At 46.7% G+C, this 22,671-nt stretch overlaps 1 protein-coding gene across 5 annotated transcripts in view; it reads right to left on the bottom strand.

Annotated features, from left to right (window-relative positions):
* The window catches only part of birc6 (baculoviral IAP repeat containing 6), a 384,970-nt gene that overhangs the window by 253,469 nt on the left and 108,830 nt on the right, over nt 1-22,671 (bottom strand). For 4 of the 5 annotated variants that reach the window (XM_084322229.1, XM_084322232.1, XM_084322231.1 and 1 more), the window contains exons 17-26: nt 20,101-20,234; nt 18,724-18,885; nt 18,290-18,421; nt 18,081-18,178; nt 17,238-17,385; nt 16,550-16,683; nt 14,615-14,761; nt 13,584-13,771; nt 8,088-8,384; nt 7,207-7,306 (exon numbers count right to left, since the gene is read on the bottom strand). In XM_084322229.1, coding sequence (XP_084178355.1) covers nt 7,207-7,306; nt 8,088-8,384; nt 13,584-13,771; nt 14,615-14,761; nt 16,550-16,683; nt 17,238-17,385; nt 18,081-18,178; nt 18,290-18,421; nt 18,724-18,885; nt 20,101-20,234 — 1,540 coding nt within the window. The remainder of the gene's footprint in view (nt 1-7,206; nt 7,307-8,087; nt 8,385-13,583; nt 13,772-14,614; nt 14,762-16,549; nt 16,684-17,237; nt 17,386-18,080; nt 18,179-18,289; nt 18,422-18,723; nt 18,886-20,100; nt 20,235-22,671) is intronic. The other variant, XM_084322230.1, reaches the window with a different exon arrangement.

Here is a 22,671-nt window from a genome sequence, read left to right as displayed (position 1 = left end):
TTGGCGCGAGGGGCAGGATATTTGGGTAAACATGGTCGTCATGACTCTGTTTTGGATGTTTTCCCAGCTATCCTGGAGCGCGCGGCTAATGCTAATGCTACAATGCTGGGACGCCGTTCCTTTGTTCCCCGCCTTGGGCTGTCGTCACTCTTCCCTCTTAACCGTTTCATTGCTGAAGGTCAATCGGTGTCTAATGTGGGGGGGTTTTGCTGAGGCTTATTTACCCTTTATACGGGTGGATGGGCTGACAACAGGGCGCAAGGCAGGTGTGCCGTGGCTTGAGAGCCAGGTAGCATCGGTCCTTTGCCCTGGCATGGTTGAACGGTGTCCCACCCGGAAGCCGACGCCAGAGGGCGAGTCGGCCCGGCAGGTGGCTGTATGGGCTGATGAAGTTTATACCGCCACAGGACGGAATTTAGCGGCGATCAGTGTCATTGCTCAGTTGGCTGCTTTTCTGTCCACAATGGTGTCGGGTAGTGGGGCCTTAGGGCCAGCCGACGTTGAAAACATTGCGGGTGTTTTTGAGGTTATACAGCTTTTAACCCAGTCGCAAGCTATAACCGCAGGGAGGACTAGGATGCTGTCAACGCTTGTTCACAGACATCTTTGGTTGGAGCAGTCTTCCTTTGAGGAGGAGAAACGTCTTCTCCTCAGGGCTCCCCTCTCCGCAGAGAGACTCTTTGGTCTTTCCGCAGGAGCGCGGGCGGTATTTGACCTAGGCCCCACACCACGCAGCCAGAGGTGAGGGCGCGGCCTGGCCAGCGACCATGTTTGCCCCGCCTGAGGTACCCTGGACACAAAGACAACAGGTGATCACAAGGCCGACAGCCTTGGCGGCCGAGGGATCGGCTACATTAGATGAGCACGCCCTAAAAAAACGTCGCCATCTAGCTGTGTCTAGCTCGCTCTCCAGTCACTCCCCCCCCCCCCCCCCCGGCGGTGGTCAGTCAGGCACGCGTGATTTGAGTGGTAGTAATATCACTGCAGGGCTACGGTGTGTAGGAACCACACGCCTTGCATGTCCAGCTGTAGAACAGATCCTCAGCAGTCCATGCCGGGGAGATGTTCAGTGGGGGAGCTTATGTCACCCAGTGTGATGTAAGCTTCCCCCGTATCAAACCGGCCCTTTCTGTTGGGGTCCCCCCTTGGGTGCGATTGCCTCGTTGGTAGTGTCAGGGTGCGATATCCCGGCTCCGCAAGACGCCCTGCTCACGCGGTTGGCGAGTCCAGGGTTGGCAACGCACAGCGGGTGGGACCGGGCCGCCTATCTACGGTTCCTGGCGGACCAGCGCCAAGTGGCGGCGGGTGCGCTTTGGGATTATCATCACATATGGCTACAACAGTGCCATATGTCGAGGTGGATGGAGAGAACGCTGAGGCGGGGACTTGTGTTGCAGTTTGCACAACCCCACCCTCCGTTTTCAGGTTTGGTACAGACCCTATTGTCAGGGTCAGCAGCAGTGACAGCCCTGGCCGACGAGATCCAATCTCTGTTGGCGAAGCAAGCCATCGTCGTGGTCCCAAAGGAGGACGCGATGCGTGGCGTTTACTCCCGGTATTTTCTGGTGCCCAAAAAATCGGGAGGTGTCAGACCTATTCTGGATCTGTCTGCGTTCAATCGGCTGATTGTGGCGAGGCAGTTCAGGATGTTGACCGTCAAACACCTGATAAGCTCCGTCAGAGTGAGAGACTGGTTCACCTCCATAGACCTGAAGGATGCGTACTTTCACATCCCGATCTTCCCTCCTCACAGGAAATTCCTTCGCTTCCTTTTTCAGGGTGTGGCGTACGAATACCAGAGGCTGCCGTTCGGCTATTCTCTGGCCCCTCGCACATTCACCAAGTGCGTGGAGACCGCGCTGGAGCCTCTACGTCGTCAGGGGATACGAGTTATTTTCTATCTCGACGACATGCTGCTCCTCAGCCGGTCGGAGGAGGTCGCCAGGTCTCATACCATTTACATTTTACATTTACATTTAGTCATTTAGCTGACGCTTTTATCCAAAGCGACTTACAAGTTCTGTACGACAAGCCATCAGGAAGGGCACAACTCTATCAGCTGAGCAACAATGTTCATCAAAGTGTTGAGTGCTACAGTGTAGGTTAGTTTATTAGGACAGTACGGTTAGTTAGGGTTAGATTTTTTTTTTTTTCTTTTTTTTTAATTCAGATAATGGTTGAAGAAGTGCGTCTTTAGTCGACGGCGAAAGATTGGACCAGGCTGGTGGTGGAATTCCTCACCAGTCTGGGTTTTGCTGTGAACTGGAAGAAGAGTACTCCTCTTCCCAGTCAACAGGTGGAGTACTTGGGCTTGGTTCTAAGCTCAAGGCCCATGAGGGGACAGGCAGGACGGGTACGGCGCTGTCCGTGATGCGTCTGCTCGGTATGATGGCATCTGCTCACTATGTGGTCTCTCTTGGCCTCCTATTTATGAGGAGGGTTCAGAGGTGGTTTTCCAGTATGAAAATAGACCTGGTGAGAGGCAAGTGGAAACGACTGAAGGTTCCCGTGTCAATACTGGGGGATCTCGACCACTGGGGGAGGACTGGTACCCTCACCAGCGGGATCTCCATGGGCTGCAGGCTATCACACGTCACGGTCTTCACCGACGCCTCCCTCACGGGATGGGGGACGGACGTGTCGGACCAACTTAGTAGGGGGCAGCTGGACGTACCATGCTACCCGGTCTGCACTGCATATCAATGTGTTGGAATTGAAGGAGGTCCTTCTGGTCCTCAAGCAGGTCGGCCACCTGGTGGTGGGCGAGCACGTGTTGATCAGGACGGACAACACGACGACAGCGTTGTATATATCAACAGACTGCACCAGGCGGCGGTCGAGCTCTGGCTATGGGCGTCTCTCAATCTGTGCAGGCTGAGGGCGCTCCACATCCCTGGCAAGGAGAATGTGGGCGCAGATGTGATGTCGCGGGGCGGTCCCCATCCCGACGAGTGGGGACTACGTCCAGACATAGTCAAACAGGTCTGGGACCGATTCGGGGAGGCCACGGTGGATCTGTTTGCGAGCAGACAGTCTCACCAGTGCCCCTTATGGTTCTCGGTCAGTCGGGGGGACAATCCTCCCCTGGGGGTGGATGCCTTCTCGATGTATCCGTGGCCGCCCGGGATTCTGTACGCGTTCCCCCCCATACACCTGATAGCTCAGCTGTTGGAGCGGGTACGTCGGGAGCGCAGGACTTTGATCCTGATCGCGCCGGACCGGGGCATGGCTGTGTGGTTCCCGGTCCTGATCCAGTTCTTGGTAGCCCCGCCGTGGCCTGTTCCATGGTCGCCGCGGGAGGCACACGGATCTCTGTGTCTGTTCCCTGTTCTGGGGCAGCCACTGAAGGTTTGGCTGCTGAGAGGGTGAGTCTGGAGGGGATGGGTCTTAATCCTACCGTGGTCGACACCATCCGGAACGCGCGCGCTCCGTCCACTATCGCGGTTTACGTGGGTAAGTGGCGTGCTTTTCAAGAGTGGTGTAAGGTTGGGGGCCTGGATCCGGTGTCCTGCCCCCTGGACGCTGTTCTTTCCTTCCTCCAGTCTATCCTGGATACTGTCGGCCTCGACGGTGAGGGTATACGCCGCAGCTATATCTAGAGCCATATGGAATCCGCGATCACGGAATCGCGGGCGGAATTGAGCAATAAAAATCGAATCCACTATAAAAAAAAAATGCATTCATTTTTTTTTTTTTTATATGTTGTGGAACTTGTACAGCACTTTGTTCAACTTTGTCAGTGCTGTAAAGTTTAAACCTTTTAAAATCTTAGACAAACAAAACACTTTGCTTTCATGAAATATTGTAAGCCGTCATTTGAGGCTTTATAAAAGCAGCACAATGAACACAAATCTGTCAGTGCCGAGTCCGTCATCTTAAATAACAAACAGCATTGCTTGTTGTAGTTAACACTTTGGTTGCCTAAGGTTAAATTAATGATATACCATAGATTGCCAGCGCTATTTGTCTATGGAGAAAGTCCCCTTCTTTGCAGGGCTATAACTTTTTAAATTCTATTGCTACATTGCCATTATTAGGGCCCATTCAAAGTCCTATATGTATTGTTCATTGTGTAGCAACGTTAAACTTTTTCATTCACATATTCATAGTAAAGTATGGTCTAATGTATAAGTATGTTTTCATCTCTTTCTGCAGCTTTCTCCAGAACGTGATATATAGCCCCAAATGCATTATATTGATGATGAAATACAGTTTGATGGCAATCAGCGCGATATAAAAAATTCCAACTAGACGTACTTCTAGAAGTTACTACACGTCATCTGATGTTGACCGGATGGGCGAGGGGGCGTTTATAATTCCGTGGGCAGCGTTATACCAATCATCTAATGTGGGTCAAATGTTGATAATATCAGTTATTATCGAAGACGGTAACGTTACACGCTGAAACTCACCCCAGTCTCCGCGCGCCGTTGGGCGATCATCGTCGAGTAGAAATTTTATCATTATGGGATATATTATTACCCGGTCCATCTCCAGCTTGTATAATGGTATATACGTCCAAATCATGTTGTTTATCGAGTTATTGGCAATCGATCGCTATGTAGTGTGACGAGCTAGAGTGCCGGAAGCTATACCGAGTGCCTGGAAGTAATAGGGCCGACCAGCAAAACCTCTACAGCGCTTTTCGCAGATTTTTGAAATATTGATATAAGGACGCTGTACAGCGTCCCCCGGCAACTTTAGCATGGCCAGCAAAGACGTGAGAAGACGTCTCATGGCAGTCAAAGTGTTAACAAAGAGAGGCAGAGTTGATTTTGCAAAAATATATATAATTTTTTTTTTTTTTTAAATAATCAAATTTTATTTTCATATTCGAATCCCATGCCCATCGAACGAAGCTTCGAAGCTTCAAAGTATTTAAGACCGCCCTATTAAATGGACTGTTATATCTTATTAAATTGTGGACATTTATTAATTCCCACTTATTAGACACTATTTCTGATGGTAACATGAGCGTACAAAGCAAAATACAGAATTCTGAAATATTAAAACGGAAAAAACGGAATTTGGAAAAAAATAAAATGGAATTTGGAAAAAAATAAAACTGATTTCATATGGCTCTACTATATCCTCTTGTCATGTGGGTTTTGGGGGCAGTACAATGTTCAGCCACCCTCTTGTGAAACGTTTCCTGCTTGGCGCTCGGCGTCTCAAGCCTGTGGGACGTTCTCTGTCTCCGAGTTGGGACCTCCAACTGGTCCTGGACCCCATTTGAGCCTCTTGAGCAAGCGCCATTGGAGCAGCTGTCTTTTAAGACTGCGTTCCTTCTGGCCATCACCTCCGCTAAGCGTGTGGGTGAGCTGTGTGCTCTCTCGGTGCAGCCTGAGTGTCTGTCTATTCGGGCCAATAGCGGTGCGACTCTGAGGCCTAATCCAGTCTTCGTGCCAAAGAATATCTGGAGCTCTTTTCGCTCCAGGGATATTGTGGTTCAGGCGTTTCATCTGCCTCCTCACGCTAGTGAGTTAGAGGCTAGCCTTCATCTGGCGTGTCCTGTCCGTGCACTGGGGGTTTACCTCAGTCGGACGCAGGATCTCAGGGCTTCTGATCAACTGTTTGTTACGGTGGCCCATACGCAGGTAAGGCACTATCCAAGCAGCACCTGTTCCATTGGTTGTGCGAGGGCATTGCCCTTTGCTACGCGTTGGCTGGACAGGTCCCCCCTGGTGGCGTCAGGGCGCACTCCACTCGTGGAGTGGCGGCCTCTGTCGCCCTGTTAGGGGGGGCCTCGGTGGAGGACATCTGTGCTGCGGCCTCCTGGTCCTCCCCGGGTCCCTTCGTTAAGTTTTACGTTGTGGACATGACTGGGAGTTCTGTCTCCCAGGCGGTACTGAGTTCTGGGACCTCTCCTGCATCCAACCATTTGGTGGGCTAGCAGGGGTGTGTGGGTGTGTGCCACGGGGTGCTGTGTCACACGTGGTTCCGCCTGTGCTGTGCGTTTTCAGGGGTGTCTGGTTCCCGCTTTTTCGCACTTTGGTGGAGTTGACTGCCTCCCCCCCTTCGTTAGGCCGGCGGGTGGACGGGACTCCCCTCCTCCCTGGTTGGGGCTTACGGGCCCTCAGGGGGTACACTTGTCGGGCCACGCGTCTGCTCTGCCCCATATCTCATAATGGCGAAGAGCGAGACGCGATTGGCCAGTATGATAATATAACGAAAGGTTATCTTATAACCTAGTTATATGAATACTGGCTGAGCGTCTCGCTCTTAGCGCCCTGAGGTCCCTTGGATGGGTTTTCAGTGTTGGAAATCTTTCTGAGGAAGGTAGAGTGTGACCAGGTCCGGCGTCATATAGTGGGACGCAGGGGCGTGGCCTGGTCACGTGCATGTGAGTGCATTTGTTGTTTCGTGAGCACATTATGTGCTAGGAGATAAGATATATCTCATAATGGCAAAGAGAGAGACGCTCAGCCAGTATTCATATAACTAGGTTATAGGATAACCTTTCGATATAGTTTATGCATTCACAAATGTGCTCGTCCTCCCATTGATTAAAGCGCTGGCACTCAAGCGATAAATAGCCCACCCCATGCTGGCAATCAAAGTGTTAATGTACCAACAACAATAACATTGTTTTTCTAATCCAACCAAAGAATAGCAAAGTTTCATGATCCATTAAAAGTCACAATTGGTGCGGCCGAGTAGTGCAGAGGACTAAGCGTCTGTCTACCACCAAATAAAGTTTATTATTACCACCACAGAGACAGTGGGATCGAATCCAGCTGTGGTGCTTCCGGGTTGGCCGACCGTCCATACTAACGCAATTGGCAGTGTTAGAGGGTCGGAAACCCGGCGAGGGTGGGTCCTGGTCGTTGTAAACAGCGACTCCTACAGTTCGGTCGGGGCGCCTGCACAGCAAGGGAAGGATCTAGGAGAGGTAGTGTGACCTTCCACACGTTACACTCTCCCAGTGACAGTCCGCGCTGCCAGGTGAAAAAGAAGCGGTGGGCTGGGTACACATGTGTCGGAGGAAGCATGTGATAGTCTCCGCCCTCTCGGAACTACGGTAGGGGGTAGAGTGCGCAACGACCAGGAAGGGGATTGGGAATTGGCATAACGACTAACATTGGGATGGGAGAAAAAACGGAAAAAGAAAATGAGGAATAAAGATAATAAAAAAAATCACTGTATGAATATTCGCTATAATAAAGAGTGCTGTTAACTACAGGGGCAGTTGTATCTGAGTCTTACCAGAATGCATTCGTTCAATGATGATGGACTGGTGTGGAGGGGGCTGAAGGAAGTGAGAGGCCTGGGAGATGGCCAGCGCCAAACCACTGCCCATGGGGTTCTAGAACAGATACATTAATCAAATAACAAGGACACACAGCAAAGCCACCTGGTCTTAAAACAAAGCACATTGACTGTGAGCCACCATTAGGGGCAGAGTGGCTAACCATGACTGACTTGCTGATCTTGACATTGCATCTAAAAACAACAATGGAAATCTGTTTACCATGTGATGAATTCATGTCTAGAGATGAACCTTACTGCTCTCACAATTGTATTAACTGGCTTGGCCTCCTTGTTGCTAGCCAATAAGTAACATGCAAAGAGACCTATCCATAGTATTATATAATAAAAGGCTCCAGGCTGCATGCTACTAACCGGCTTGGCTTCCTAGCTGTTCTTGCTGCTAACCAACTCCAGACTGCATGCTACTAACCGGCTTGGCTTCCTGGCTGTTCTTGCTGCTAACCAACTCCAGGCTGCATGCTACTAACCGGCTTGGCTTCCTGGCTGTTCTTGTTGCTAACCAACTCCAGGCTGCATGCTACTAACCGGCTTGGCTTCCTGGCTGTTCTTGTTGCTAACCAACTCCAGGCTGCATGCTACTAACCGGCTTGGCTTCCTGGCTGTTCTTGTTGCTAACCAACTCCAGGCTGCATGCTACTAACCGGCTTGGCTTCCTGGCTGTTCTTGCCGCTAACCAACTCCAGGCTGCATGCTACTAACCGGCTTGGCTTCCTGGCTGTTCTTGTTGCTAACCAACTCCAGGCTGCATGCTACTAACCGGCTTGGCTTCCTGGCTGTTCTTGTTGCTAACCAACTCCAGGCTGCATGCTACTAACCGGCTTGGCTTTCTGGCTGTTCTTGTTGTGTGAGACCAGGTTGACGGGCCCCGGGTCCATCATGGAGCCCGGAAAGAGGTGGGCCAGCTCTGCGCTGAACGCCGCAGACACCGCTTCGTTGGGCGGGGTGAGCGGAGGAGTCATAAAAAGAGGCGTGGTCTTGGGCGTAGGGGGGATGACATCAGAGGGGTGGATGAAGAATCCCGGGGCGGAGGAAAGGTTGGAAGGCACAGAGTTGTGGATGGGGCCCACCGATGCCGAGGTGGTCTGATGAAGCTTGGCCTCCAGCTTGGCCTTCTGTGTCCAAACACAAACACAGATTACTACTAGCTAGCACTGGGGACAGACCGTCAGTACACAGATTACTACTAGCTAGCACTGGGGACAGACCGTCCGTACACAGATTACTACTAGCTAGCACTGGGGACAGACCGTCAGTACACAGATTACTACTAGCTAGCACTGGGGACAGACCGTCAGTACACAGATTACTACTAGTAGCTAGCACTGGGGACAGACGGTCAGTAAACAGATTACTACTAGCTAGCACTGGGGACAGACCGTCAGTACACAGATTACTACTAGCTAGCACTGGGGACAGACCGTCAGTACACAGATTACTACTAGCTAGCACTGGGGACAGACCGTCAGTACACAGATTACTACTAGCTAGCACTGGGGACAGACCGTCAGTACACAGATTACTACTAGCTAGCACTGGGGACAGACCGTCAGTACACAGATTACTACTAGCTAGCACTGGGGACTAGGGATGGGTATCGTTAGGATTTTATCGATACTACTACTCTTATCGATACTGCTTAACGGTTCGGTACTTTATCGATACTCTTATCGGTTCTTTTTGGTTATTTTTTTGCAAGAAAAAAAGACAATTAATTAAGAACAGAATCAACATTGCTTTATTATTTATAAATACAACTTTATAAATAAGTATTATAAATAAATATAATTTCTTCAGCAACAGCAGCAGCAATGTTCTTTTATATATCTTTATAAATAAATATAATAAATTAATATAATTTCTTCAGCAACAGCAGCAACAATGTTTTAAATGTGTCTGACTCTGAATTATAGACTTTTTATAATAAACAACAAATGCAAAAGGCTAACAGAACTGTGACACTCGTTCACCCTATCCTCTGTCATCCTTCCTCTAGCTGCTAGGAAGAAAGGACTTTGGGTGGTGGAGGGAGGTAGAGGGAGGATGTGTGGTGGCCCTGGGCTCACTGGGCTGGGACATAGTGGCTGACGCCTCAGCTTGACGATCTATCAAAAGTTTAGATTGTAGTATTTGTAGCTAAACAATTGTTTAGTTTATTAGCCTATTTGTAATAATTCGTTATTAGCCTAGGCAACTCCGTATCTTGGCTTACGGCTGCAGTGGATGCAGATGGAACACTGCGCGCAAGGCAGTCGAATACGTGCATTTCTGCACACTAATATCATGTTTTGCCAACAGATGTTTTGATAAATTGATTTGCTCGTATTGCCACCCTTACTGGCAAATGTTTTGTTGCACTTGTGGCAACGTGCATTGTCGGCATTGACCCTTGTAAAGTATATCCATACTTTAGAACGCTTCGCTCTATCCGCCATGATCACGACTCAGTGCATGCAGAGCTGCTGTCTGTGTGCAGCGCGCTATAGCACGGGGCGTCGGGGACAGAACTTTCATTAAGGAGTACCCGTATGTAGTACCCGTATGTCTATGTGTAGCACTAGCGAGCGACTCGCGAGGAGTGTGTGTAATAATTGACTCGCTGGCTGCGGCTCGCTTCTCGTGCAGAGACAGAGAGAGGATCGTTCGCAACTTTTAAATAATAATAATAATAATAATAATTTCTCTAGAGTATCGATAGCAGTACCGAGGACGTCAGAGCTTATAAATACTCCGGTATTGTCTAATATAGTACCGGTTCCCGTTTAAAGCCGGGTCCGGGGGGCATCCCTACTGGGGACAGACCGTCAGTACAGCCTGCTTGCTTGCCGTCAAAAAATGGATGTCGCAAAACTTTCGACTCCTTAATGCAGATAAAACTGAGATGTTAATTGTTGGCCCCCCAAACCACAGAGGCCTGTTTCAGGACATCTCCCTCAACTTTGATACCTGTCATGTATCCCAGAGCTCCACCATAAAAAACCTCTGAGTCATTTTTGATTCATCCCTCTCATTTAATGCACATATAAAAAATGTCACCAAAATTGCATTCTTCCATCTTCGTAATATCGCAAAAATTCGCCCCATTTTAACTCTGGCTGATGCTGAAACCCTGATTCATGCTTTTGTCTCATCACGTCTGGACTACTGTAATGCACTTTTTTCAGGCCTACCTAATTCAAGCATCAAAAATCTTCAACTCGTGCAAAATGCGGCTGCACGGATACTAACTAGAACTAGAAAATTTGATCACATCACACCAGTTTTGTCCGCCCTACACTGGGTTCCTATCCAAGCCCGATCTGACTTTAAAGTGCTACTCCTCACCTACAAAATTTTAAATGGGCTTGCACCGCTCTATCTATCCGATCTCATCTCCCGATACTCGCCCGCTCGTGCTCTGCGCTCACAAAATGCGGGGCTTCTATCGATCCCTAGGGTTAAAAAGAAATCCGCCGGCCACAGAGCCTTTGTCTACCGCGCTCCCTACCTGTGGAACAAATTACCTGCAGTCATCAGGTGCGCCTGCTCTGTCGAAGCTTTTAAATCCCTGCTTAAGACTCATCTTTTCTCTCTCTCCTTCAACCTACCCTGATCTCACCTGGTCGGGGACTGACCTTTAGATTAATCCGTCTAGTTTAGTTAGGGTACAGGGTACTACATGGTACCACTGGGTAGTTTACTACAGGGTAGTTTAGTTAGGGTACAGGGTGCTGCATGGTACTACAGGGTACTGCATGGTACTACATGGCACTACAGGGTACTACATGGCTCTACATGGCACTACATGGCACTACAGGGTACTACATGGCACTACAGGGTACTACATGGTACTACAGGGCACTACGGGGTACTACATGGCACTACAGGGTACTACAGGGTACTACGGGGTACTACATGGCACTACAGGGTACTACATGTCTGCTCTTTTGCAGCACCACAAACATGGGAACTCTCTAACTCTCCCCCACCGCCCCCCCCCTCCCTCCCCCATCTCTCTGAGTGCCCGTCTCCTGGCGCTGACTAAGGTGATGGATGCCTCGGGGTCTTGGCCAAGATTGTAGTGACTGCTCTACATGCACCTCCGAGGCCTTAGATCAGTTATTTACCGTCGTTGAATGTCCCGTGACTAAGACGGGGAGGACGTGACCCTCTTTGCGCCGCCCCTGTGCCTCAAATAGATCCGCTATCAGCTCTATCTTTAATCTTTCAAAATGTTCAGTTGCTATCGCTATTAGCTTTATCTTTAATCTTTCAAAATGTTCAGTTGCTATTGCATGCACTCATCTGTGTTTCACTACACACATGAGTGCATGCTTACCAACTGTCCGTCTGCAACACTACTATCACCAACATCTAAGAAGGGAGATCCCCCCTTGAATGGCCCTTCTAAGGTTTCTCTCCTCCACACTGCCTGTGGAGCTTTTTTCCCTATTGTTAGGTTTGAGTGAGTTTTTCCTTACCTTCGCGTGGGGTATGGGAGTGCTTGCATTCTTTAATTTTAATTTTTTTTTTTTTGTATTCATCTAAAAAAATGTGGACCTTATGGTGTTCTTGTTCTGTTCTTGACTTATTGTTATGTTTTCTTCTTGACTTGTTTAAAGAAGACCTGTACGGCCCATGGGGACATTAACGTGTGTTGTCGGGCCTTATAAATACATTTGATTTGATTTGATTTAGATGACAATGTGCTCTGGAGGATGTGTAATGTATGAATATTTTATTCTTAACACTTTGGGTGCCATGGGTTAAATTCATGATATACCATAGATTGCCAGCTCTATTTGTCTATGGAGAAGTACCCCTTCTTTGCATGGCTATAACTTTTTAAATTCTATTGCTACATTGCCATTATTAGGGCCCATTCAAAGTCCTATATGTATTGTTCATTGTGTAGCAACGTTAAACTTTTTCATTCACATATTCATAGTAAAGTATGGTCTAATGTATAAGTATGTTTTCATCTCTTTCTGCAGCTTTCTCCAGAACGTGATCTATAGCCCCAAATGCATTATATTGATGATGAAATACAGTTTGATGGCAATCGGGGCGATATAAAAAATTTCAATTGGACGTACTTCTAGAATGATCTACGTATGATCTGATGATGACCGGATGGGCGGGGGATCGTTTATAATTCCGTGGGCAGCGTTATATCATTCATCTAGTGTGGGTCATATGTTCATCATAACAGTTTATATGGAACACGTTCAAAAATAACGCTGAATCTTACCGGATCTTCCTCGCGCCGTTGGACGATCAGCGTGGTGTAGACCGTTTTCGATTATGGGATGTTTATCCTGATGAACCATTTCCAGCTTGTATAATACTATATACGTCCAAATCATGTTGTTTATCGAGTTATTGGCAATGGATCGCTATATATTGTGACGAGCTAGAGTGCCGGGAGCCAAACCGAGTGCCCGGAAGTAATATGGCCGACCAGCACAACCTCCACTGCACTGCCTGTTTGGCGATTGCGCCGATCGGCCACCAGATGGCGCTCCTGAACCGCCAGAGAGCTCAGTGGGTCCTCCTGGTGGATCTCAGGCCAGCGGAGGGGAAATATGAATCCGATCACAGATTTTTGAAATATTGATATTAAAGACGCTGTAAAGCGTCCTTCGGCAACTTGAGCATGGCCGGGAATGACGCTGTAAAGCGTTTTCCGGCACCCAAAGTGTTAAATAAAAATGTATGATTTCTATTATATATATATATATAAATAATAATAACAATAATAATTTAAATATGGTCTTCAGGCCAGTGACAGACAGGCAGTTACATACACATGAATGTTACAATTGTTCCATGTTTATTTTCTTTGCATGTGGCTTGAATATGAGTTCCAGAAGTGTTTTTTCCTATCGCCTAAGAGTCGTAGAATTTATTCCGATTGACATATCACAAACCTGCCCTCTTATCTGGATCCTCCAATGACAATTGTTGCTTTCCTCCGACAAAAGTCTGTCAGAGGAAAGCAACAGTTGTCATCGGAGGACCAAGAAAATAGGGTGGGGTTTGAGATAGGTCAATTTGTCATACTACATTTGTACTTCCACCCTGTGCAAGGAGAAGTAAAAATCTAATCTAATATTTTCCCACATAAAAGGTTGTCATGTAAACTTAAGAGTGTCCTCAATCACCTCACCGGCATCTATACCATCTACGCTGCCATGAAAGCCAGTGAACATCCTGCTAGTGTGTGTGTGTGCGTGTGTGTGTGTGCATGTGTGCGTGCATGTGTGCGTGTGTGTGTGTGTGTGTGTGTGTGTGTGTGTGTGTGTGTGTGTGTGTGTGTGTGCAAGCAACCTGACCTGTTGCTGCAGTTTGAGTAACTGCTGTTGTTTCTCCTGCAGCACTTGGAGCTGTTGCTCAGCTGACACCATGGCGTGGGACAGGGACTGCAGGGCGACCTGGGCCGCGGAGCTCAATGCCGTCGACGCCTCACCCACCGTGCCCGTCGACAGGCCACCCACCGCTGGTGTCACGCCAAACGTGCTCACTAGGAGAGGAGAGATGGCAAAAGGTCAGGATCAGAGTCAAATGGACACAAATGTTAAATTTGTTTTACGTGTTTCTCATTTTTCCCCAATTTCGATATTATGTTATTTTACATCTACAGATGGTGACAAACAAAACTTGTATGTTCTGGGTTCATTCTCTATGGAACTTCAGTATTTAGGAATGCTCAACTGAGCCCCCATTGAGTAGGGATGGGTCATAAAAAACAAATAACGAGTAATCATTCACAGGGATCAAAGTCGCCTTTTGTAATGTGGTTGGTAATTTCTTTTACATGCAGGTTATTGCCTCCAATAAAGTCCAGCTGAACCATGTTGATAGAAAAGCTATTTTCTATTTCAGCCACTAGGAGGGAGTGTTGTGTCCAACAACATCTCCACTTGAACTTAGAGCGCTGTTCCTGCCTGACCTCTGGCCTGCATGCGCTGTTATTATTATTCCTTGGCTCAGTAGCTCGCTGCAACATAGCGTTAGCGCCGTTGAAAGAATCTCTTATCTAGTGCAGGACATAACAGACAGAAAGACAGACAGAGTTGTCCTACCGTGGCATCATGTCCACAAGGCTGACTCGTCCTCTTGTGAGGATGACAGACCTAGCTAGTCAAATTAGCCTATAGCATGATGAGCACAAGTTCCATGGAAGAGTGCCTGATGCCACGGTGAGAATAATTTTCTTTTTCACCCGCCATCTGCTCTAGTGTGTTCTAGTCTGTTTGTGTGTGTGTGTGTGTGTGTGTGTGTGTGTGTGTGTGTGTGTGTGTGTGTGTGTGTGTGTGTGTGTGTGCGTGCGTGCGTGCGTGCGTGCGTGTATATGAGTGTGTACCTGTGAACATGCTGGCATCATCCCGCTCCACCCTGGTACCGTCGCTGGTGGAAATACAGGTAAAGTGAAGAGGCTCCACCTCCAGGAGTCCTGTCAGGGCTGTGAAACTGCCCTCCGCTGCCGCACAGCTATTCACCTTCCCATTCCCTACAGGCAGGGTTGCCACAGACATCGCAAAATTAAATTCAAGGACTTTTAAGTACTTTTCCAAGCACTATTTTCCATTTTCAAGGATGTCACTCGAAGGATACAATTCACTTTTAAATGCTGTTTTTTTAAGCATATTCTTGGCCTGCTTGCGAGCTAGAGCAAGCTCGAGCATCACTCGCAAAGAAATGAGGAAAAGCAATTGGAGCGCGCAAGACAGTGACTCGTCAGATTTTATTCAAATTAAAGAAAATTCAAAATTTAATATCTCTTGATTCAGAAACATTTTATCATGAATGGTTGATTTGAATTTCAATGACTTTTTAAGCAGATTGTTAAAGAAAATTCTGTTTTCAGGGAATTCCAGGGATTGACTTTTTTGGTAAAAAATCAGCTCAGACGCACACACATCAGCTTAATAATAATACATCTATCTTATATAGCGCTTTTCCAGGTGCTCAAAGACGCTTTACATGGGTAGCAGAGACAAACTATGGCAAAACAAAAAAACAGAACAAAAACAGAACAAAAATAATACATGACTAAATTAAATAAAACCGACAGAATTAGAGGTCAAAAGCAAGATTGAAAAGGTGAGTTTTGAGGGCTGATTTAAAAGATGTCAGGGTGTTTGCATCACGGATATGGCTGGGGAGGGCATTCCAGAGGGAGGGGGCAGCAGCAGCAAAGGCCCTGTCGCCCCAGGTCCAGAGCTTGGTCGTGGGAGGTGTTTGGAGGTTAGCATCTGCAGACCTAAGGCGACAGGTGGGCGTGTGACGGTGGAGGAGGTCGGCCAGGTATGGAGGGGCAAGGTTGTTGAGGGCTTTAAATGTGATGAGTAGTATTTTAAAATGTATCCTGTATTTGATTGGAAGCCAGTGGAAGTCGTGGAGGACAGGGGTGATGTGATCAGAGCGACGGGTGGAGGTGAGCATGCGGGCAGCAGAGTTTTGGACATATTGGAGTTTATTGAGGATAGTGTTTGGTGAGCCGTAGAGGATGCTGTTGCAGTAATCTAGTCTTGATGATATGAATGCATGAACCAGTGTTTCAGCAGCGGATAGTGATAGGGAGGGGCGGAGACAAGCAATGTTCGGGAGGTGATAGAAGGTCGATTTGGTTATGAGGTTCACATGGGGGAGGAAAGAAAGGGTGGAGTCCAGGATGATGCCAAGGTTACGGACGTGAGTGGAGGGGGTGACAATGGAACCATCAATATTTAGGGTGAAATCCTGGGTGTGGCTGGTGAGGGATTTTGGACCGATAATGATTTCTGATTTATTGCAGTTTAATTTGAGAAAGTTATTTTGCATCCATGTTTTGATGTCTATGAGGCAGGTGGTGAGGGTGGAGAGAGTGGCTGGAGTGATAGTCTTGGCGGAGAGGTAGAGCTGAGTGTCGTCTGCATAACAGTGAAAACGGAGGCCATGTTGGCGGAGAATCAGACCAAGTGGAAGGATGTAGAGGATGAAGAGCAGGGGACCAAGTACTGAGCCTTGGGGGACACCATGAGTGATGGGGGCAGTGGCGGATTTGCAGTTGTTGATGGAGATGAATTGGTGCCTGTGTGAGAGGTATGATTGGAGCAAGGTGATGGGGATTCCGGAGATGCCAGCTTAGACACTGTGTGAAGCTCTGGGCCAGTATCTGACCTTGCAGTGTCCTCTTGACAATGACACTGGGACAACCATGTACGAATGAGGATTTGACCTACTCCACCTGCATCTTGTGAGGCGTCAACACGTTGAATACCTGGAAGGCTTGAAATACCACGACTGACCCACACACCTGCGAGAATGTCGGAGAGGTCGATCTCGTCTGACTGGACGCCGATGCTGCTGTTGAAGGCATTCTTACAGGAGGAGCCGCTGACCTCCAGGTCAAAGAGCACAGGGTCAAAGGGAGAGCTGTACAAGCCGTACCTGGGAGGAGAGAGAGGGGTTGAGAGGAGAGGAGGAGCCATGATGGGAACAGAGACGAGAGGGGGAAACAAAGGCAAAAGAAAATATTTTGTTAAATTATTCATTATTATTATTATCATAATTTCAATAATGTGATAATCAGAGCAGCTTTTTATCCATTTCTTTAAATGGTTTGGCAATTATGCAGATCGTGTTGAATTCTTTGAGAATGAATACAGGAACTTTATTTAACAAAACTAGGTACAGTAGTGTATTATTCAAACACCTAAGAGGTATTTATTCAAGCAGATTCACTATTCTCTAGCTCACTTGTTTCAAAACCAAATCAACCTTACAAGCGATTTTTTTGTTATTCCATTGGAATGAGCATGGGCAGAATAGTGTCCAATGCTTGCTTTCTGATCATATTTTTAACACGCTAATTAAGTCCATTGGAGCCAGCGAGCAGAGTTTTGGTAAATATTGCAGAGCAGCAATATCTTGAATCAGATTCACTAGCAATGTTAACATCACCCCACAGAGATCTGGTTCCCGGTGGGCAGTGGGGGCAGTACCTGGTCTGCAGCAGGGCCTCCAAGGGCGTGAGCCGGTCCTGCAGCTGACGGGACACGGCGGTGAGCAGGGAGGCGCAGGTTGTGCTGCAGCACGACAGATCCTCCTCCTTCACATAGTTCAACAGGACAAAGTACCAGAACACAGACCCTGAGGGAGAGAGACAAGAGTTTTAGTTCAGAACACAGACCCTGAGGAGGGAGAGACAAGAGTTTTAATTCAGAACACAGACCCTGAGGAGGGAGAGAGACAAGAGTTTTAATTCAGAACACAGACCCTGAGGAGGGAGAGAGACACAAGTTTTAGTTCAGAACACAGACCGTGAGGAGCGAATGGACACATGTTTTTTGGTTCTTTCCATTTCATGCAGAATGATATTTCTTTGTTCTGGATATGGTCATCGACTCCAGCTTTGACAGAGGCTGGTGTGAGCTGGGTAGTGTAGTTTTATGAAAGTTCGATGTCCATCGAAAGCCTTTTTCTTAGGACTACAACAATTTCATGACGGCATCATTTCCTCGCGTCTAAATCATCTAGTTTGCGTAGAAACTCACATTTCGCTAATAACACTTAAAATCATTGGTAGACAAACGTAGTGCTGAAAATATACTTTGACTGCTGTTTTGATAGGGTTAGGGTCTTTACTCTGGGCTACATTTGAAAAAGAAAGGCAACATTAATTAATACGGACTGTATTGATCTATTTATGACGTGAAATAAATCTCGGCCGATACCGGGCCGATCGGGCTTAATGGGTTAATAAAAGAACATTTGATTTGAACTGGCAACCTCAACAAGCTAGTAACTGTATAAAAACAAGAGAAGTTTCAGTCCCAGGTACTTACCACCCGTAGCTGCAGCAGGTAAGTAAGGCATATTATCTAGCAGAGCCTTCAGCAGACCCATGCCAAACCCCTGTTGACTAGGGTCTCCTTTTCCATTGCTACAGGAAGAGAGAGAAAGAGAGAAAAAAAGTCAACTTCCATATGAGATGTAGAAATTCACAGTGGAGAGAATCACTTGTAGGACCATAGCGTAAATCAACATTTCTTACCTTATACAAAGTGCAAGAAAGCGGGCGCATTTATGGGCTATACTCCGGCCCGCTTCAAAGAAGCACACCCGCACAATGTCGGTTAGCCTCTTCCTCGTCTTCGCCAGCAGGCCTTCCTTTCCTTCTCTCAGGCTGTGAACAAGGGATAGAAGTCATCAGTAAGACAAATACTGGCCTGTTCCTAAAAAGATTCCTTATTCCACTCGGATGTCAAAACACTAAAAGACACCAAACAGTCCACTAGTGAAAGATGACTATGGTGCAAGAACACCTTCGTGTGCTTTTCAGAGGATTTTATGAAGGCCTGGACGAGAAGATCTCTCAAGGATAGGACAACCGTTTTAAGTTGTCTTTTGTCCAAGTAATGACTGATTGACTGATCTGGGCAAGAGGCTGTAATGCTCTTCAAGACAGCACGCCAGGCTTAGCCCCACCTGCAGGGTCCATTGGAGAAGACCCCAGCCAGCCAGCAGAGGACGTCCAGGATCAGACTCTGGGCGTGCTCGGTGCCCGGGCCCTCGTCAGCCTGTTTACACAGGCCGTTCAGCAGCTTCTCGTGGAAGTCCGGGAACTGCAGCATGGCACAGCGCTGGACTCTGGAGGACACAGCAGGGGACACGGCAGGGGAAACGTTCAACTCACTCTCACAGCATTTTTCCACCCAATTTAAATCGGATCCTACGCTTATACGAATGGACTCACAATTAGGGATGCCTCCGATCTAAAATAGGATATCGTTATTGAGGAATTTCCCCATAATAATGTGGACATTATTCTACAAGACCTGAGAATCGGAATCAGAAATAGAGGCCTTGCACAAAATGTCTGTGTAGTCTTACAACATGGATGCCTGTAACATAGCAACCATTGTGTTGATTTCTGAGAAATATATCAACAAAAACGTTATGAATCTGTGTCAGTTTTTTTAGCTACTCTACCACTACACAGAAATTAGGCAATTTTTTAAAGTGGTTATCTATGGTTACAGGCAGCCATGTTGGAAGAAGAACTACACGAACATCCCATGCAAGGCCTCAATTAATTTATTCGCCCATGTAGGAATACACCGGAATTTTACTTATCCGCGCAAGAACATCCAACAATCCAGGTTCTAATAGTACAACACAGAGTACACGACAGCATACATACATAGTACATCCAACAATCCACGTTTTAACAGTACAACACAGGGTACACGACAGCACACATACATACATAGTAAGGGTGGAGGAAAAATCGATACGTAGTAGTATCGATATTTAATTATTCATTAAAAATATTTGTATAAGGAAGTTGCATTGTTCATTTCAATACCTGTAATAGTACAGTAGTCCACACACACACGTGCATTCAGTTAAGTTGGAATATGACTGTAATACAAACAGTTCAGTTTGTCAGGTACATCCAACACAGATTACAGTGTTTACATCTGTCTGCTTGAGAAAATACCATGTTCTGCAATACAAATGATTGAAGTGAGATGAACAGACTGAACTTTATTTTATTAGATAAAACTTGACAGTTTTACTTTGCAGTTGAAAAAAGGCAAATTAAATTTGATCCCAAAAAAAAATAAAAAATCTCGCAATACTCAGCGTATCGCGATATATTTAGTATCGCGATACTATCGTACCGTGACGTCTCTGGCGATTCCCACCCCTAATACGTAGTACATAGTCTCCCACAGTGCAAAGACAGCACCACCAGACATTAGACAGCAGACGTAACATAATACAACAGGTTATGTACACCAAAGAAAATGTTGTACCCCCCATACGCATGTCACTGCACAGTCCCCCCCATGGGCTGACCTTTCTTTGGGTATGGAGGTCTTCTTGAACCTCCTGATTGTGACTGACACCTCCTGCAGCAGGTCACACCCACGCATGTTGTCCGGTTTCTTAGAAGGAGTTGGCATCTCCGCTCTCGACGTGGACGCCTTCTCCTGTACGTACACACACACACACACACACACACACACACACACTATGAATAACTGAAGCTATGCAGAGTTTCCTCTGTAGTTATGTTGTGGCAGTTATCAGGTATTTAATCATTTTGGGTCCACGTCCATTCCAGGTGGGCTCCGGTCCAGATCGAAGGACTTAAGATATTGTCATTTAGGTATTGTATAACAACATTGGGGCTGTACTTTTTTGGTGTCTTTCGGAGGCAACTCGACTCAATTAAAATATTTAGCCGATGTCAAAATTGTTCTCGTATCGGTGGAAGGTTCTTTGTTGTGGTGGCACTTGCTCAGATTGCGCTGATGGAGTGTTTGGGTACCAAATGGAATGGAAATGCTGACAGCCACAAGCAGCGTTTCTCACAGGACATCACGGCCGTGTCCTTTTCTTCATTTAGCCTCCTTGGTTGGTTGGCCGCAGGGAAATTAGTATTTATCTTAATTGACACCTTCTGCTTTTAGTTTATTTATTTGCACAATGCACATATGAAAAGAAAGAATTTAAAATACCTCCCCCAAGTACAGTAAATATTAATAATTACACTTAGTAAAAAAAATTATAATAATAATTTAAAGGTCCCATGCATTATAAATGTCATTTTTCAGTCTCTAGCATTGTATTATAGTAATAGGAGTTCGTATCAATGTGTTTTAGGGTCTAAATACAAAATTGGCGAATTCCTCCGTTTCAGCCCAGCCCCTCTGTGCCTCTAGTAAATCGGGTCATTTTGATTTGAAGTCCCTGAGCACGTCACTGGGCGCTGTGGATAGACACAGTGATGCGATTGGCTCTGTGGTTGGAGCTAATGCCCGCCCCCACCTGCAGCGAGCCACACACGCAAACGGGAGATTGAAAGAAAGAAAAACATTTCCTCATACTCGAGAGGGAGAGAAAGGGAGAGAGATAGAGAGCACTTGGGGGGGGGGGGGGGGGGGACCTGCAGCGAGCCACACACGCAAACGGGAGATTGAAAGAAAAAAAAAAACAAGCTGCCGGCGGACTGTCCTCTCTCTCTCTCTCTCTCTCTCTCTCTCTCTCTCTCTCTCCCTCTCTCTCCCTCTCTCTCCCTCTCTCTCCCTCTCTCTCTCTCTCTCTCTCTCTCTCTCTCTCTCCCTCTCTCTCCCTCCCTCTCTCCCTCCCTCCCTCTCTCCCTCCCTCTCTCTCTCTCTCTCTCTCTCTTCCTCTTCCTCTTCCTCTTCCTCTTCCTCTTCCTCTTCCCCCCCCCCCCCTCCCTCCCTCCCTCCCTCCCTCTACCAGTGCAGACTGTGTGGCACTGTCACTCAAAGTGCTTATGGGCGGAGCCAGGCCATAACAGCCTGATTTCTAGAGGCTGAAAAATGATGGTTTCGAGTACTTGATTAGAAATATAAAACAATGCATTTTTTTTGAAAAAAAACTTACAAATGTCTTCAATAGACCAACAGGAATTGTGTAAAGTTGCCCAAATAGTGCTAGGAATAGCACTGCATAGCACCTTTAATGAGTAAACATACATTTGTTTAAATACTAAGCAGCAATATAAAATTTATATAAATACAATTTTTTTTTTTTAGCATTTTTACAGCTTTTTATTCTGGTCAGACATGAAGAGAGACGGGAGAAGATATGGGGGGAGGACATGCGGCAAATCCGTCCGGGATCGGGAGACGAACCCGGGTCGACCGCGTAGGTCTGCAGCGCAGTAACGTGGTGCGCCACTCTGGCGCCCATATAAATACAATTTACATAGAAAGTTATGATGCATTACAAGGAAATCCATGAAGTGTCATATCTTTCTTAATAATATCTTATTATTATATATAATAATATCTGATTTGAATCAAATCAAATCAAATGTATTTGTATAGCCCGAAATCACAACAAATTGCCCCCATGGGCTTCACAGATAATAAGGATATTGACTGTAGTGAGATGTAGTAAGATGTTGACTGTGATAGTGTTGGAAGTTGATTGTTCCAAAGACGGTCCTCTGTATTTCAACATATACTTATTAAGTCCGACAATGTGGAAGATGAAGGTCCTTTAGGGCAGTGGTTCTCAACTGGTCTAGCCTCGGGACCCAACACTTTCCTTAGTCATTAACACTTTGATTACCACTGGTGAACATGGTAAAACGTGGTTAAATGCCAGCACCCACTTCAATTATAGCGTTGTGAACGCATAATCTCTGTCTTAAATTATGGCTATGTGTCTGTGTCTAATCTGCCCGTCGCTTATCAATGACTTGTTTACTTTTATTGTTTATTTTTATTTCCGTTTTATAGCATTTTGAAAAGCCCTAGTTTTTCAGGAGCGGAGCTAAGTTAACAATATACTTGTTATCACCATACATAACGCTTATATTGAAACACGTTGACATTAGGGCCGTTCTTTCAACCTAAAAGTGCACTTTCTTCAACCTCAAACCTAAATTCC

The sequence above is a fragment of the Notolepis coatsorum genome (assembly GCF_963971535.1).
Source record: "Notolepis coatsorum genome assembly, chromosome: 9".
Taxonomy (NCBI): domain Eukaryota; kingdom Metazoa; phylum Chordata; class Actinopteri; order Aulopiformes; family Paralepididae; genus Notolepis; species Notolepis coatsorum.
The sequence above is the reverse complement of the archived record's forward strand: the minus strand, read 5'-3'. Positions and strand labels throughout refer to the sequence as shown.